At 33.3% G+C, this 15,744-nt stretch overlaps 1 protein-coding gene across 1 annotated transcript in view; it reads right to left on the bottom strand.

Moving 5' to 3' along the window:
- LOC149415033 (voltage-dependent calcium channel type A subunit alpha-1-like) overlaps positions 1–15,744 on the bottom strand; it is a 260,436-nt gene that overhangs the window by 108,995 nt on the left and 135,697 nt on the right. The window contains exons 10-11 of the mRNA XM_089642980.1: positions 14,364–14,423; positions 12,448–12,552 (exon numbers count right to left, since the gene is read on the bottom strand). Of these exons, the coding sequence (XP_089499106.1) occupies positions 12,448–12,552; positions 14,364–14,423 (165 nt within the window). The remainder of the gene's footprint in view (positions 1–12,447; positions 12,553–14,363; positions 14,424–15,744) is intronic.

Consider the following 15,744-nt stretch of genomic DNA (forward strand, 5'->3'; position numbering starts at 1 on the left):
AATGCAAAACATGACAGGCGTGGCAGTAGATGGGGTAACTGCAAACATTTTGCCATGTTGCCAGACTATTTCGAGTGTTATCTATCCGGAAGCTCGGCAACAATGGTGAAACGGTCGCCGTTGAATAACGAAGTTATTCTGATCTTTAAAGCCAGCCAACGGCTAGCTAGTCAGATATTTAGCCTGACATAGTGAAATACCCCCTAAGGCACTTGGTGGCCCAGTAGATGGTAGTACAAAGAAAATTGTATTTATGTTAGTAGCGAAGCTGATAGATTTTTTGTGACTTAAAAGTTAAATCTTCAATTGAATCATATATTGCGCAGCGCTTTTACGTAATTTTTGGCCGCTCGTAGGAAGGTATAAAGGACATGTTAATTTTTCTTACTCTAAACTATATAAAAAAAATTCTGGTAAACTAAAAATTGCTAGTCACTAAAAGTCCTACTGTTTGAGATCATATTTAGTATATTCGACTCTCTCAATATTGTAATATCTATGAGAAACTTTTTTAGACGGTCAGACGCAATATATTTAAGCATATACAATTTTTACTGGTTGGATTCGCTTTGTCACATAAAAAAAAATTACATTAGCTCCACACAGGAAACACCGAGGAAAATAATTTCTCTCAGAGCCTATGACACCTTCGAGGATGCCGTATAGAGGGTTTTTTTAAAAGGAAAGGAAAGAGTGGAAGATGTGTCGAAGGATAAAGGTATAAGGGGTGTGTAGGAATCTGGGGTGAGTTTGTCCAGGAGTGACAGACGTACAAATCCATCCCTCCCACTGTGGTACAAGGCGATGGTTCAAGAGGTAAAAAGACAAGTCTCTTCAAATCCAGTATTTGCTATTTCAACAGTAGTGTCTCTTCAACAGTATTTTCTATTTCAGAAATCAGTATAGTAAAAATCAGAAAATCTATCAAATATTTTCTTAAATGTTTCAAAGTTACTGTCGTTATTTTATGACCAAAATTTCTTCAATAATTATTATTAAAACTACATTCTACCTAACCTAGAAATTGCATATAATTAGTGTTAAGCAATATGGAATTTTAGTTTTTCTACAATTATCAGCAAATCGATTGTCAATTTAAAAAACATATTTTGCAAATGTAAGCTATACATGTAGTAACTAACTTCAAATACTGAAGTAATAAACAAAAAAATACATATTATTTTCCTAGAGATAAATGATTTTTTTCTATTAGTATCTATAGGTAAACATTGTATACAATTGAACATATTGTATACAATTGAACATATTGTACACAATTGAACATATTGTATACGATTGAACACATTGCATAAAATTGAACACATTGTATACAATTAAACATATTGTATACAATTAAACATATTGTATACAATTGAACACATTGTATACAATTGAACATTATTGTATACTAATGAACATATTGCATAAAATTGAACACATTGTATACAATTGAACTTATTGTATACAATTGAACAAAATAGTTTTCTAAGACCAGTTTAGGTAATGTAAAATGTTTTATTTGAATTAATAAATCAATTAATTAATTGTTAAAAAGCCCAAAGATGTAAAATTAATGTACTTAACTATGGTTATCTCATAATAATAATTGTTGAAATTTCGATTAACCTAACTTTAAATAAATAATTAACTACGAACAAAAACTATTTAACCTACCAAAATTGTCAAGTACGAGTTAAAATCTAGATTAAGTTTATGTTTATTTCTAGGAACTACATCTAAATGAGAATAATGTACAACTAAACCTTCAGAAGTTGATAAGTATTATTGGGTACATATCGTCGACTTACTGCCAGAAGTCATTAAGACAATACCCTAAAATAAAGTCAAAATCTTAACGACGTAAGTGATGAAGTTGTATAAAACCAATATTCAACGCGCAGCCCGGCGTAATGGATGAAGCTACTGTCAACTTTACCCCAGCAGGCCTAGAAAATCGATCTTTCCATGGGGTTTATTTTAATTACTTCTGATGAACGTATTACTAAAATCTCAAATGTTTCTAGAGGGATTCCTTGGTAAGTTACTAATTCATCGTATAGAAAAATAAAATTTGGTGCTTACTGGTAATTTTATAGTTTAAAAACGTTTTATAAAATTTTTTAAACCGTGTTTACATCAAATTTTCAATGGTAAAGTTCTGTTTTTATTAATCTTAAGGCGAAGCTTAATGCCTGATTATTTATTATACTATTCTTTATAACGAATTGGTGTACATTATGAGTACCAAAAAATATGCTTTAGATAAATTGAAGGTTTTCCTATCGCTTCGCTTGAGGAGAATACAAATAAAAAAATAAATTACTCAATAAAAACTATAAATGTAAACAACTAAAAAAAATATTTTTTCAATAGAAATGCATGAACGCATAAAGGAAACAACTTAAAAAAATACAGTATTATAGCTAAGATTATCTGTGACAGTTTCACTTGATTAACTTTTTTGCTTTCTTATAAAATTAGTTACAAAATAAATAAAAACCTGTTTTTTGCTTGAAATCGAACATTACCAGACTCCGTTTGTCAAGCGATTTTAATGCCTATTACCTACGATATAAGGTATACCAAGAATATACACATTTTTGGCTTGTAGCTTCCTCTTGAATATAAATAACTTACATCAGTAGGGATCCCTCTAGATACATTTGATATTTTAGTAATACGTTCATCTGAAATAATTAAAATGTGAGCGTCGAGCACACACCCGTTATTAAAGTCATATATCACCGTGTTGATTCTGAGAAAATCGACTCTAAACTTTCAGTTAATTTTCACAGTAAGTTTGTCAGAATTTAGCTTTTTGTTTTATTCATATTAAGAGACAAAAAATAATAAAAACTGCACTTAGTGTCTTTTTGCATACAACGGTAATATTTGTTGTCTTTCAAGAATTCACTAAAATGTTTTTGTAATTTTTACGCATGTATTATGTGTACGTCAACACAGTATCCCACTTTCAAAAATATTTTTATTATTTTGTTTTAATAGTTATTTATATTATATTATATGTGTCTTACTGGCTATTATGGCCAGTACCCACGCTCGTTCATGCTCGATGGTTATGTACTCATCGAACATGTCTCAACATATGTACCGTCTCGCTCAATGCTTTTTTGCTCAATGCGAAAAAGATTCAAAGACCGTAATTCTTGGTCGATGTTCGATAGAAGTTTACGATTTGATTTTTTTTTTTTTTTTTTTTATATTTACTCCACACAGGAGGCCCTGAAGAAAACAATTTCCCTCAGGGCCTATGTCATCTTTGGGGATGCTGTGTGGAGGGTCTTTTTGTGGAGAGGAAGGAGTGAACATGGGTCTTGAAGAGTCCCATGTTGTAGGAGGGAGGAAACACAGAGGCCGGCAGTTCGTTCCACAGCCGAGCTGTTGAACTTAAGAACGAATCATAGAAGCGACCCGTTCTCATGTGACAAGTGTCAACTGTGTACAAATGTTGGGCGCGCGTTTGGCGTGTATCCCGACTACGCACCGGTGCCGAAGGGATCAATGACGCTAGTTCCTCAGAGCATCTTCCATTGTAATACCGATAGAACAAGGACAGCATACCTACCTGACGCCTGTGCTCTAAAGATTGCAGTCCGTTTGTTAAGATTGGGGAATCTATCAAACGGACCGCCCGTTTCTGCACAGAGTCAAGGGTTTTTTTCAGGTATTTTGGGGCTCCAGACCAGAGATGGCTGCCAAATTCGACAGTAGGGCGCACTTGCGATTTGTACAGGGTGAGCAGTTGTGTACTATTAAAGTATCTGCGGGCCCTGTACAGTACGCCCAGCTTCTGAGAGGCCAACTTTACTCTAGCTTCGATGGAGCCCCCGTACCTGAGCTGGTCACTTATAGTTACACCAAGCATATCAATGGAAGGCCTGTTCGGAAGATTGCTTCCGTTGAAGGAGACTAGATTATCATTTGGATCCCTTTTAGACGTAATCAGACAGGATTGGGTCTTTGAAACATTAAATTCGACGAGATTATTTTTACCCCAGGAGGAAATACTCTCGAGATAACCGTCCATTCTCTGCTTCAAAGCCCTCCGAGCCGTTGGAGTTTGTGTGCCCTTTGGGCACACAAATATTGGGCACATAAATTGAGCATATTGGTGATATATCTATGTCGTCTTGTGTCGCAGCAAAGAGCATAGTTTCAAGTCAACATGTTCAATCGAGCCTAACCATCGATGAATATACGTGTGTATGTAACTTTAGAATGCTCAATTAGCCATAAACAATGTGTTATTCGATATAATGACTTATCGACTGAATAAAGCGTGTTAAAATAAGTAGATTGTGACTTCTAACTCTTTTGTAACCAAAAAATGTCTCTTAATGACTTCTGGCAGTAAGTCGATGGTAATACTTTTAAAAATTTTAACAGTAAAAAGTTTATCGAAATAATTATAATTCTTATATAATGTTGTATTTGTATCAAAATCTGAAGGTAAGTTTATACAAAAAAAAAAAATTACGTCAGTATAATGAGCGTAATGCGTGTACTTTGCTATTCTAAGATCACTGTTCTAGAAAATTATTGAAATAAAACTAGGTTATATAAATGTTTTTAAACAAAATAATGCAATAATCTTAATTTAATCAAGGTTCAAACATGTGTTTGTTTTGATCTTGTATGTTTTTTTTTTTAAATAATATCTATTGAGGACTGCATAGAATTTGTATTATTTCATTACCAAGGGAAAACACTTTGTAAACGCGTTACAACGTTATATAAGAAAATAATAAATCTCGATTAAAATTGATTTTAAATTTGACTTATTTAAATAATATACAATTTATGCAGTTCTCAATAATATGTGAACAAATCATAAAGTCATTAATAACCTCGTTCTTTAAAAAATATATAAACGTACATTTAACGTGATTTGGGGTTTTCACGGCCAAAATTATTACAGTGATTTATTTTTACGGTATTATATTGTATTGCGCTACCTTGTTCTCGGACAGCATTACACTGTTCATTATCAGGGCAGATGTGTAATCGATGTGGTCAAGTGTGTGCTTATGTACGTAGATGCGATACCGTGTTGCCAACTTCAATCCTCTAGGAGCTGGTATTACAGTATAATTTTGGTGTAACCGTCAATTACCGCCTTTATTTAATAAAGATAACGGGGTTAGTAAAGAGGACGGGGCTAAGCTCAATAGTTCTCGGTATTCGGTAATTGACGGCAACACCAAAACTAAATGCAGAAAACCATATTAAATTATACTGTAACTCCAGCTCTTAGGGGATTGGAGTTAGTAACACAGTATTACATATACATACATAAGCACATACTTTATCAGATCTGCCCTGATGAAGGACACCGTCATGCTGTCCGAAACGATGGCTAAAGAAGGAGGTAGCTCACCACGGCACAATATCCCAAAAATCACTATAGTACGTTTAATGTATTTACATATTCATATAGATCGTCCAGTTCATTAGTGAGATATCTTCAAATACAAAGTTTTGAGATATTGATATAAGCAATTTTGTAATGGTCACCGAAAGTTAAATATTATCACTAGGGTTACTTGTCATCATGTCACCTGTACTATAAAATAACACCAGAAGGCGTAAGGTCTGGTAGTTGTTAGGACAAAAATTACACAGATGTGAATTTCATGGTTCCATGATATTTCATCAAAATGACAATTAAACACGCCTTTAAAAAGTGATATAGTCATTAAAAGTGATGAAAAAAAATAGGTTAAATAGTTACCCTTGTAACCTATTTAACATAGTTTTTGTTTCATCACTTTTCATGACTTTATATCACTTTTCGTAGGTGTGTTAAACTATCATTTTGATGAGATACCCGGTCACCGAATTTCATGTACCCCTACCAGAATTACATATGGACAAAATTATACACGGAGAGAGTTACACACCTACTGGAATTAGTTGCGTCAAAATATAATGTTTTTAACAGGTTTAAATTTTAGAATGCGGAAAGCGATCCACCTCCACGTTTAACATTCAGAATCAAGCGAAATAAAGCATTCCTTACGCAGATGTTGATAACGTTTAAATTCAATCTTAACACCGCCCGCCTGTTTTGGTTTATGAAAAAAAAAAAGCCAACTTTTTTTATTTTATTTTGTGAAGTTCAGGCACTAATATTAAATTGTTCTCCGATCATAATCTGAAGAATTTAATCTGCCACATTATACAATAAAACCATATCTGAAAAGACCTTTGCAAGTAGAAGATTTTGCACAAAGCATTTTTTATATGCCTGATACTTGATTTTTTTCTTGGCTTACAATAAGACTTGATTATAGCAAGATGTGTGTTTAATTATAGCACCTATAATATTTCTAAGGTACCAAATTTACAAACCAAAAACACACGATTTTGCATTAATTCGCATTGCATCCCCTTAAGCCTTCGCATTCCCAATTTCTGGCGATTTAAAACAAGTTAACTCTTTATATTTGAAGATAATATCTCTATACATTTATTATGCCGAAACGTCAATTATATGCAATTGCTTCGATAGAAAAAAATCGCAAAGTAAACTCTGAAAATTATTAAAAACACGTTTTATTCTCTTATTTAATATGTTATAGGCATGAAAAAATTCACAGTGTATCTTTAAATGCAACTAAAGTATTTGTCGAAAGATTTTTCTCTAATTCAAACGAGTTGTGTTTTATTAAGTATTTTCACCATTTTGGCTCAATTATTATCGTATTTTAATATCAGCGCGCTTCCTCAAACATTTATATTTACATATCTTCCTTTCAAATCAAAAGTTAGATTAGGTTAGTTTTTTTTAAAGTGTGTAATTTCAGTCGATGTAATTCTCTTCATGTGTAATTTCATGCATTATTAATTCTCTCTATGCATAATTTCGTCCATGTGTAATTCTGGCAGTGGTTGAAATGTGAAATTCACTCTCGTGTATTTTCGTCATGTAACCATTCTGGTCAACTTTGTAGAACATTTTGAAATGACCTAATAGTGTACTATAGAAACAGATACATTATCAATAAACGACTGCATATTTAACTTAAAATAATATTATTTTTGGACTTGTACGACTAATTAACTAGACGATCGATATACATACACAAAAGGAACAAGTCAATGAATCAGAAGTCTTTGAAATGACTTTACGAAATGTTTTATTATCGTTTATCCATTGAGAGAGCCCTTGTACCTTGCTGAAACAAAGACACAATATTGTTGCAACACATCACATACAGATGTCACCGTCTTGTTAACCTATCATAGCGGTTGGAGTTGTCAGCATTTGCAGGTTTGATCGTTTACGTTGGTAATTCAACATTCATTAAACATCCGATCACGTCTGATTACGTCCAAAAGGGATCCAAATGACAATCTTATCTCCTTCAACAAAAGCAATCTTCCCAAAGTGAACGCCTTCCTTCAAGTGAAGAGTCAATAACGTTTTTAAAACATACATTTGAATCCTATAATTTCTATCCCCGCTATATCCGATTTTTTGACAAAATGATCTGAGTATGACATCTTCAAAACATTTTTGCGAGCAACAAGAGGAGCCTAAAATTGAGTTTCAAAACCCTCCTTATCACGACCAAAAACCATGTTAAAACTGCGAGTGAGAAACCAAATCCGCTATATCATACAGAAAGTTACTATCAAAACGCGCTATATCGGATTCAACCAATCACAAGCAGTTATTTTGCCAAAATACAATATGGCCGCCGCTCTGACGCCACGCTCGTGTGCCAAAATGATCTACGCGTGTGTTTCTAAACCCGCCATGTCGGCTCAGTTGACTTTCAAAAGCCTCTATATCACGAAGTGAGTATCAAAATCCACTTTATCCATTTTATTTATCGAAATTACTTAATTATTGCTAGACATATATAGAAAAATAAATGCTTTTCGAAATTTTATTACTCCAATTCATTATATAAAAAAATTTAATGCAATTACTTATGTACCCTAGAGATGTGACAGTTTTTTACGGTTTTCTCCAAATCAATGAAAGTTGATATAGCGGGTATAGAAATTACACAACTCATTTGTCTAAAATAGGTGTATTTTTTCGTTATCAGTAATTCAAGCCATTATGTTTGCATTAAAAATTTCATAAATTATGTTGATTTCTAATAATTTCATTCATTGTTTCAAAAAATACTCCATTTAGTTGGATTTTATTGCAAAGCAGAAATGCTCCGACCTTCTGACAGAATATCCCAGAGGCCTGACGGGTTAAAGAGTATCATTTCTCTTGCTGTGCTAGAGCGTTGGTTCAGCCGTGTGGTATCTTGATTAGTGAATGTTGAATTCCAAGTGATAAGAAGAAAGCAGCAGAATCGTATATGTACAGAAGGAAATAATCAACAGGAAGCCATTGATTAGTGATAAGGGGATTCTAATAATCTAGATAAATAAAATATAATACATAATAATTATCTCGAGGGATTAAAAATGAATAATAACAATAAATGAATAAGAATAATCAGATGTGAGGTTATAGCTGAATCAAGGAGATGCAGCGATATCGATAAAGGGACTCTAAGGGCTCTAAAGACGTCTAGGTATTTTAGTGAAATTATATTATTATAAAGGGAATTCTAGAAAGGAGAAGAAACAGTAGTCTTTATGACAATATTTTGTATATTTTAATTTACATACATAACAAATATGATAAAAATATAATATGCATCATTTATAAAAAACAAATCTTTCCACGGAGTTTTGGTACGATATTCACATTTTTTTTCTTTTTTACATACTAACTGTTCCCAATTGTCTAGAACCAGTGAGATTATGAGATCCCCAATTGGTATATATTGTGAGGCTGAAGGTAGTGGGGAGGGGAAAAAGATGGGGAAGAGGAAGGTGGGAAAGTACCTGGCTATGGCATTTCAAGCAATGCTTCAATTCTGAATGGTGGTCTCACACCAGGGCGATACTGACAGTAACTTCCAATCTGGAACGTGCCGCAAATATACTATGATGAATAATTTGTAAAATAACAAAAATTAATCAAATAAAATTTGCTTGCGCACGCCGGGGTTTGAGTCGTTACTTTTACGTTACTCAAATTTTTGACATTTTGAACCGCACTTTTTCCCGGCCCGTTTCAGCTTCTGATCAAATTTTGATCAGCGGACAAGGGTAACAGCGTGCACATCATGCTTGACAACCGATAACAATTTAATCAAAAGCTAAAACGGCCCGAGAATCGCCGATTAACGGGATCATCAATTACGAATAATCTAACAATATTTGAAAAACTGCTGCCACCATCATTATAGTGGAAAATGTTGCTTTTTCAATGATATAGAACATGGCTAGGAAAGAAATTGAACACACGATGTCTAGGTGGGAACCCGATGCATTAGTTCACTCGGCCACTAACAATGGAGTTTAAAACACAATATAGCAAATAACTAACTAACCATCATGCCGTTTCCTACAAACATAATCACCGTCTCATACATAATCTTCTATTTTCTAACTTCTAACTCAAGATTTTGAATCACTCGGTAGTGTCATGTCTTCCTCAGGCATCCCCGAATTCTTCTATCATTAACTTCTGAGTTATATAATAATATTCTTCTTGTACAATATATATGTACCACAAATCTAAGTCAATAAAAAATTATTAACAATACATATCTCCGAATAACCAAAACTCCATAGATATTCTGACAGTTTTCAGAACGAAATTACACGGTTAAATTTCAGAATGCTGAAGTGTGCGCTTAGTAATAAATTGAATTAAAAAAAGTTAGGTTAGGTTTTTTGACAACTGTATTTCCAGAAGATGTAATTTAAGTAGGTAGTAGTGTAATTCCGTTTGTGAGATTCCGTCCATTCTGATAAATCATCGAAAATGAATGCATTTTTCTTTATTTTGTATATTTTTGTAAATATTGTCATAGAGTTCAAGACTGTTGAAACCAAAAAGTATTTCTTTTAACAAGATGGGGAGTAAAGTAAAATTGAAATATGTAAAAATTGTGAGAAATACCCGGTGCCCGAAGTCTGCTTGACAACAACAACCATACCTTGTTTTTTCTTTGGAACTGAAATGGGTTGCGAAATAGACAAAAAAATAAGTCAGAAAAAACAATAAACTGTGCCAAACTAACGTATTAAACTTTTGAATTACTATTTCATTGGAACTTTACAATTTAAAAATATTATTATTTAATTTAGATTGACTGCATAGTAAAACCCTCCTTCCACGGGAATTCACAAGTATCCGATACATGACGATTCAAATATCTCGGCGACTACCGCCATATATCTGCGCGGAGGTTCGTAAACAGGCACATATTGCCAACATTTCATGAAATCGTCGGCGTCGATACCAGTCTCCTGCGACCAGCCGAATGAGGTTGTTCTGACTGCATTTAACTAGACTTTATGGCATCACTTGTGTCAGACATCTTGTAACAATGGAGGTGCTTTAGATTTCCAGATGTTCGATTTAATTAATATCATACCTCCAAATATTTATACGGAAACATATAAACTGCTTACTGCGGTTTAAAGCCAATGAATCCTTCGCTTATTAAAAATATTAAATTTATAATTCACTAGCTGAAGTCCCCAGCATTAGATGGGCTTTAAGCCGAGTTTTTCGCAGTCTAATGTAAACAGTGACCTCCCTCTTGTTTTGAAGGCCAAGTGCGCAAAATTCTAAATTAAACTGTAGATTTGTATACAAATCAAATCCACGCCGCCCGCCACAAACAAGACACTCGCATTCCCTCGAGCGATTGGTTGTATAATACGTTTACCATATTATTAAAATAAGATCAATCCTCTTTTAGTTTCTTTTTATTTAGTATATTTCGTAATGATCTGAAGAAATATGCCAGTTTCCGTATAAGGCTTGTATTATTTATTACATGATCTTCCCATCGAAGTTTATTGTCAATTATTACGCCCAAGTATTTAATGGAATCTACTCGTTCCAGTGGGCTGCATAAACAGCTAGATATCACTACAAGAATGTATTTTTAGTACATGATTAATTGAGGGTTGACTATTTGTTGAATATGGAAACATATGAACTACTGTGGTTTAAAGTCAATGAATGCACCTAGATTTTTCTGTTTATCTCTTATTTTTGAGTGGTTTGATCATTGTTAGGAAAAAAACAGTTAACAGGATATTAAAATGACAGCCACACCAACTGTTTGGTAATGAGTGAGGTTTTGAAAGAATTCTATTTTAGACGTTTCGAGAATTTAACAATGATTTGTGGCAACGAGGGTCTTGTGATTTCAGTAACGAACAAATCGTTTGCGATGTCAGTACGCAATTTGGATATTTTTGAATACCTGTGGAAGAAAGTTCTTACTTCTGGTGATTCCCATACTTGTACAGTCAACTTAAAGTTCATTGATACGTTAAATAAAACTAGATAGTTTTAAACAAACTTTCAATCGCCTATATATTTTATTTAAAGTCAGAGAAAGAAGCTTTTTTTTTTAGCAACATGTTATTTCATATTTTATAAGCAATAAACACTGAGAATTGAAAAAGACATTATAAGCGTGGAAACGAACATTGTTTAATTTAGTGAAATCATTGGTGAAATAAAGTGTTGTGAAGAATTCAAGAGAGAAGTGCTATTCCATAAGGGATTGTTTGTCACTAGCAGAGAACACACAAGGCACAGTGAAACCAAAATATATAATATCTTCTAAGTCTACAACATTTAGAGGCATGAATAAGAAATGTTATTTTTTTTCTATTTAATTTCTCTAAGTTAAAAAAAACACCAAGAAATTTTTCTTCAAACTAAATAAAGTGAGGCAATGATAAAAAAATTGGAGTTGTCCTAAAAAATTTTGAATTGTAAATATTTTGTTTTTATAGTTTTTAGTTCTTAAAAACATTATATTATGTTTGTAAAATTACACAGATCAATTAAATTTGGTAACACACATAACTTAACATAGTTATCGTGTTGATTTTTCTTTTCGTTACAAAAAATCAATGAAATTTGTAAAACAAGTTCTTTCACAGATAGATTTGAAATTTTCACAGCCAAAAGTATTAATTTTTGAGTTATTATGCCTTGTTGCAACTCCTACTTCTTGGCCAACACTTTGGACAGCATTAGTGTCCATTTTAAAAGCTTTAGCTATGTTTGTTTGCATTCAAGAGTTAACTATTTTTAACTGTCTGTTTGTAAAATCAAAATCTGAAGGAGTCTTTCATCCGCTCTCAAAAACAGTATTCTATTTTGGAATACGTTTGAAAACAGTAAATGTATTCGAAATTGAATTTCAGCGGGAATATTTTGTCTACATTTCAAAGATTGATATTGTGTCACAATGTGAAAACATATTACGCCTGAAGGACTGTTTGATGTGTGTATATCAGTTGTTCAACTGTTTGTTGCAATAGCAAGGTTAATAGGTAAAGCAGGAATCTGCAAAGAGATCTTACCGTCGTCCCCGCAGTCTTCTTCCTGTTCTTCTTCTTCTGTGTCGGTACTTTTACTTTTCCCCAAGTTTTTGAGCTTTTTTCTTTTTGCCGCCGCTCTTCTTCTCGCTGGAAAATTTAAACAGATAATATTATACATCAATCATATTTCGATCATTGAAGACAACGACTCTCAAATGAAAAATGTGAAACAGAAAAAGATTCCTTGGACCTCTAAAAGGACCTCTCCTTGCTGGGGAAGTCTCTGACCACTGAGATATTTCAAACATATCAACTTACGTCATTTTTAACTGCATCGAACTACATTTTATTGGCTGCTATCTTCTCTAAATAGTATAAAACTATCCGCATCTGTCTGTTTGTGCGCTTAGTTCTTCTAAACTACGCAACGGATTATGATAGTGTTTACATTATCATTTAGAGAATTTCTTCTGGAAGGTTTATATGTAGAATACATGCATATTGTACTTATAAACAGTAGAGAAAAATCCATGTTTTGTAATCAACTCATAAAAACTCTGCCTTACATTGCTAACGCTGGCTAAACCTTATGAGATACATCAAAATAATGTACAGGGTTTTCCAATAAGAGGTGTTATTTTGATATTCAATCGTAAAAGATCAATGGTTTCGTTGCTTGTGTGGCACGTAGCGCCGTCTTGTTGAAAGTAAACGTTGTCCAGATCAATACCATTCAATTCCGGCCATAAAAAATCATTAATCATCTCTCGATAGCGCAACCCATTCACCGTAACTGTTGCTCCTGCCTCATTTTCGAAAAAGTAAGGTCCAATGACTCCGCCGGACCATAAACTGCACCAAACAGTCACACGTTGAGGATAGAGAGGCTTTTCAACAATAACTTTTGGGTTTTCCGAGCCCCAGATGCGACAATTTTGCTTGTTGACGAAGCCACCGAGGTGGAAATGGGCCTCATCACTCAAGATGATTTGCATTTGATTCACTCAAGTGAATTTTAATAATTTCAATGCGTTGTTGAAGCGTGTATCGTTCCATTTTTTATTAATGGCGTAGTTTCTACTTGTCAAATGTAAAAAAAATGACAGCTTCAAAAGTAACATCTACCGAAATAGCGGGCTATTCAAAATAACACCTCTTATTGGAAAACCCTGTACTACGGAATTGTATATCTTTAAAAGGCCTACATAGAACTAATTTCTATCTAGAGAGTGTCTTGGACAAACATATCCATTTTTATTTTTATATGAAACATCTATTGACTTTTCTAGTTTCCGAAGTCCAGAATGAATATTTTTTAAAGTGGAATAATTTGAGTTAAAATGAGTAAAAACTTTAATTGTAATATTTAGTCGTTGACAATGAAAGATGTGAAACAGAAAAGACAGAAAACGATTCAGTAGCATCTAGGAACATTTAGAAACCTCTCTGTTGGTTGGTTATTTTGTAGGCAGGCGATTGTGGTACATTTAACCTGTGAAAAGGCGAGCTCGTCAAGATTTCACGCATTTTTGTATACTAAATACGTGTTCTTTTATTTATGTAAATCAGTTTTTGTTAATATAAAGAACAATTAGGTGATAAATTACATCTGAAATAGCATGAGCATTTAGCTCTCAAATCCGTGCATATATTAAGGCGCGTCTCCTCAAAGGGAAAAATATGCTACCGACAAGTTTTAAAGTATAAAAACCCACGGAAAATCATGGATCACACGGCAACTCCAGCACAAGACAGGTACAAGTCTTGCATACCTGCAGGGCCAGCCTCGACCAAACGGCGCGTGGCGCGAGTAAAATTATGGCGACCCTTGTCAAAACCAGTAGCCGTATAGTAACAGTATCTTTAAGAAATGTAATAGTCAATATGCTAGAAGTCTGATGGGTTAAATTAAATCAGAATTTTATCAACGAAATATTAAAAACGTAGTAATTACGTACCTTCAATTATGTGCATTTTCTCTTCTTCTGTAGTTCTCTCTTCAGCTAATATAACTTCCTCTGTAATTCAGAAACAAATTTAAATTACTCAAATGAACAAACATAATGTTTTCAGTTAAGATCTAGTAACACCAAGGATGGGTTTTGTCATAGAATTTGAATGATTCATCAAATTTCAACGTTCATTTTCGGGTTCCTTGAAAGTCCTATTCAAGTTCTGTTATTATATCATTATAGGCTAGTTGCTTGACAGAGCTGAAATAATAACAGAATTTGAAAATTAACTTTGAAATTTGAAGAATTATTCAAATTCTCTGAAACAACCCGTCCATAAGTCTCGTTAGAAAAATTTTTTCACGTTTTAAAAAATACAAAAAGGTGAGATCAACGAATTTAATTAATCAAAATGAAGTTTGGTTTGTAAATTGTAGGATTTATTGTAATACGAATATTGTAGGAGTTCACGATTGTGATAATGCTGCAATTTCATAATGATTATATCCCGCTTAGGTACCATAAACACAATATCTGTATTAGGTATCCACCTCTGGTATGGAGCCCCAAAATACATTTTTGGCGAAATTGAGTTAAGTATGCAGTTGTTCGCAGAAAGCATTTATTTATACGATACAAGTGAAAAAAAAAAATTACAAAATATATTTTTGATGTGTTTTCAAGACGCAGTTTGTCTCAAGTCCACCAAAATTAAACAACTTTCCGACCGTGTTTATCCAACACTTTGTCCTACATCCAAATTAAAAACGTGTTTTCATAAACATTTGGAACAAATTTTACATTAAAATAATCACTTTAAATCATTTTAGAAAGCTTAGAATTCAGCTAATTTCATTGTATACGCGTTTTTCGTAAAAAAAACTTTGAAGCGCTATTTCTATCGATTTACATTTTGGTCTGTTGGATAAAAATGAATTAGAGCGACGATTTCCCAAGATTGTTGACAAATCGGTCGAGTTCAACAGAGGGCGAGAGTCCTAGACACCCTTCTCTAATAATAATTATAAAATAATAACATACCTGCTTTACAGATCCACTCCACATATCCGTTCAACTCTCTTTCAAGTTGCTGCTGTCTCCTTAATTTTAGAAATTCTTGTCTATTTTCTACTTTTTCTCTCTCCTTAGCGAACTCTCTACAAGGGGGGAAAATACAACACACATGTAATAGGGACTAGCATGAATTATACTTCTTAGGGAGACAAAAATCTCAGTCTACAAAAGTTCAACCAATTATTATAATATTCAGCTGTGACTTGTGTGCTACAGAAATGATAATTACCGTAATATCGGGTAACTTTTGAAAAGAGGCGACTTTGATCATTGCTTTCATTTGAAATTACTCACTTCTTTAAATGATTTTTTT

This window comes from Hesperophylax consimilis, chromosome 19 (genome assembly GCF_061612785.1).
Source record: "Hesperophylax consimilis isolate HC1 chromosome 19, BYU_Hcon_1.0, whole genome shotgun sequence".
Lineage (NCBI taxonomy): Eukaryota > Metazoa > Arthropoda > Insecta > Trichoptera > Limnephilidae > Hesperophylax > Hesperophylax consimilis.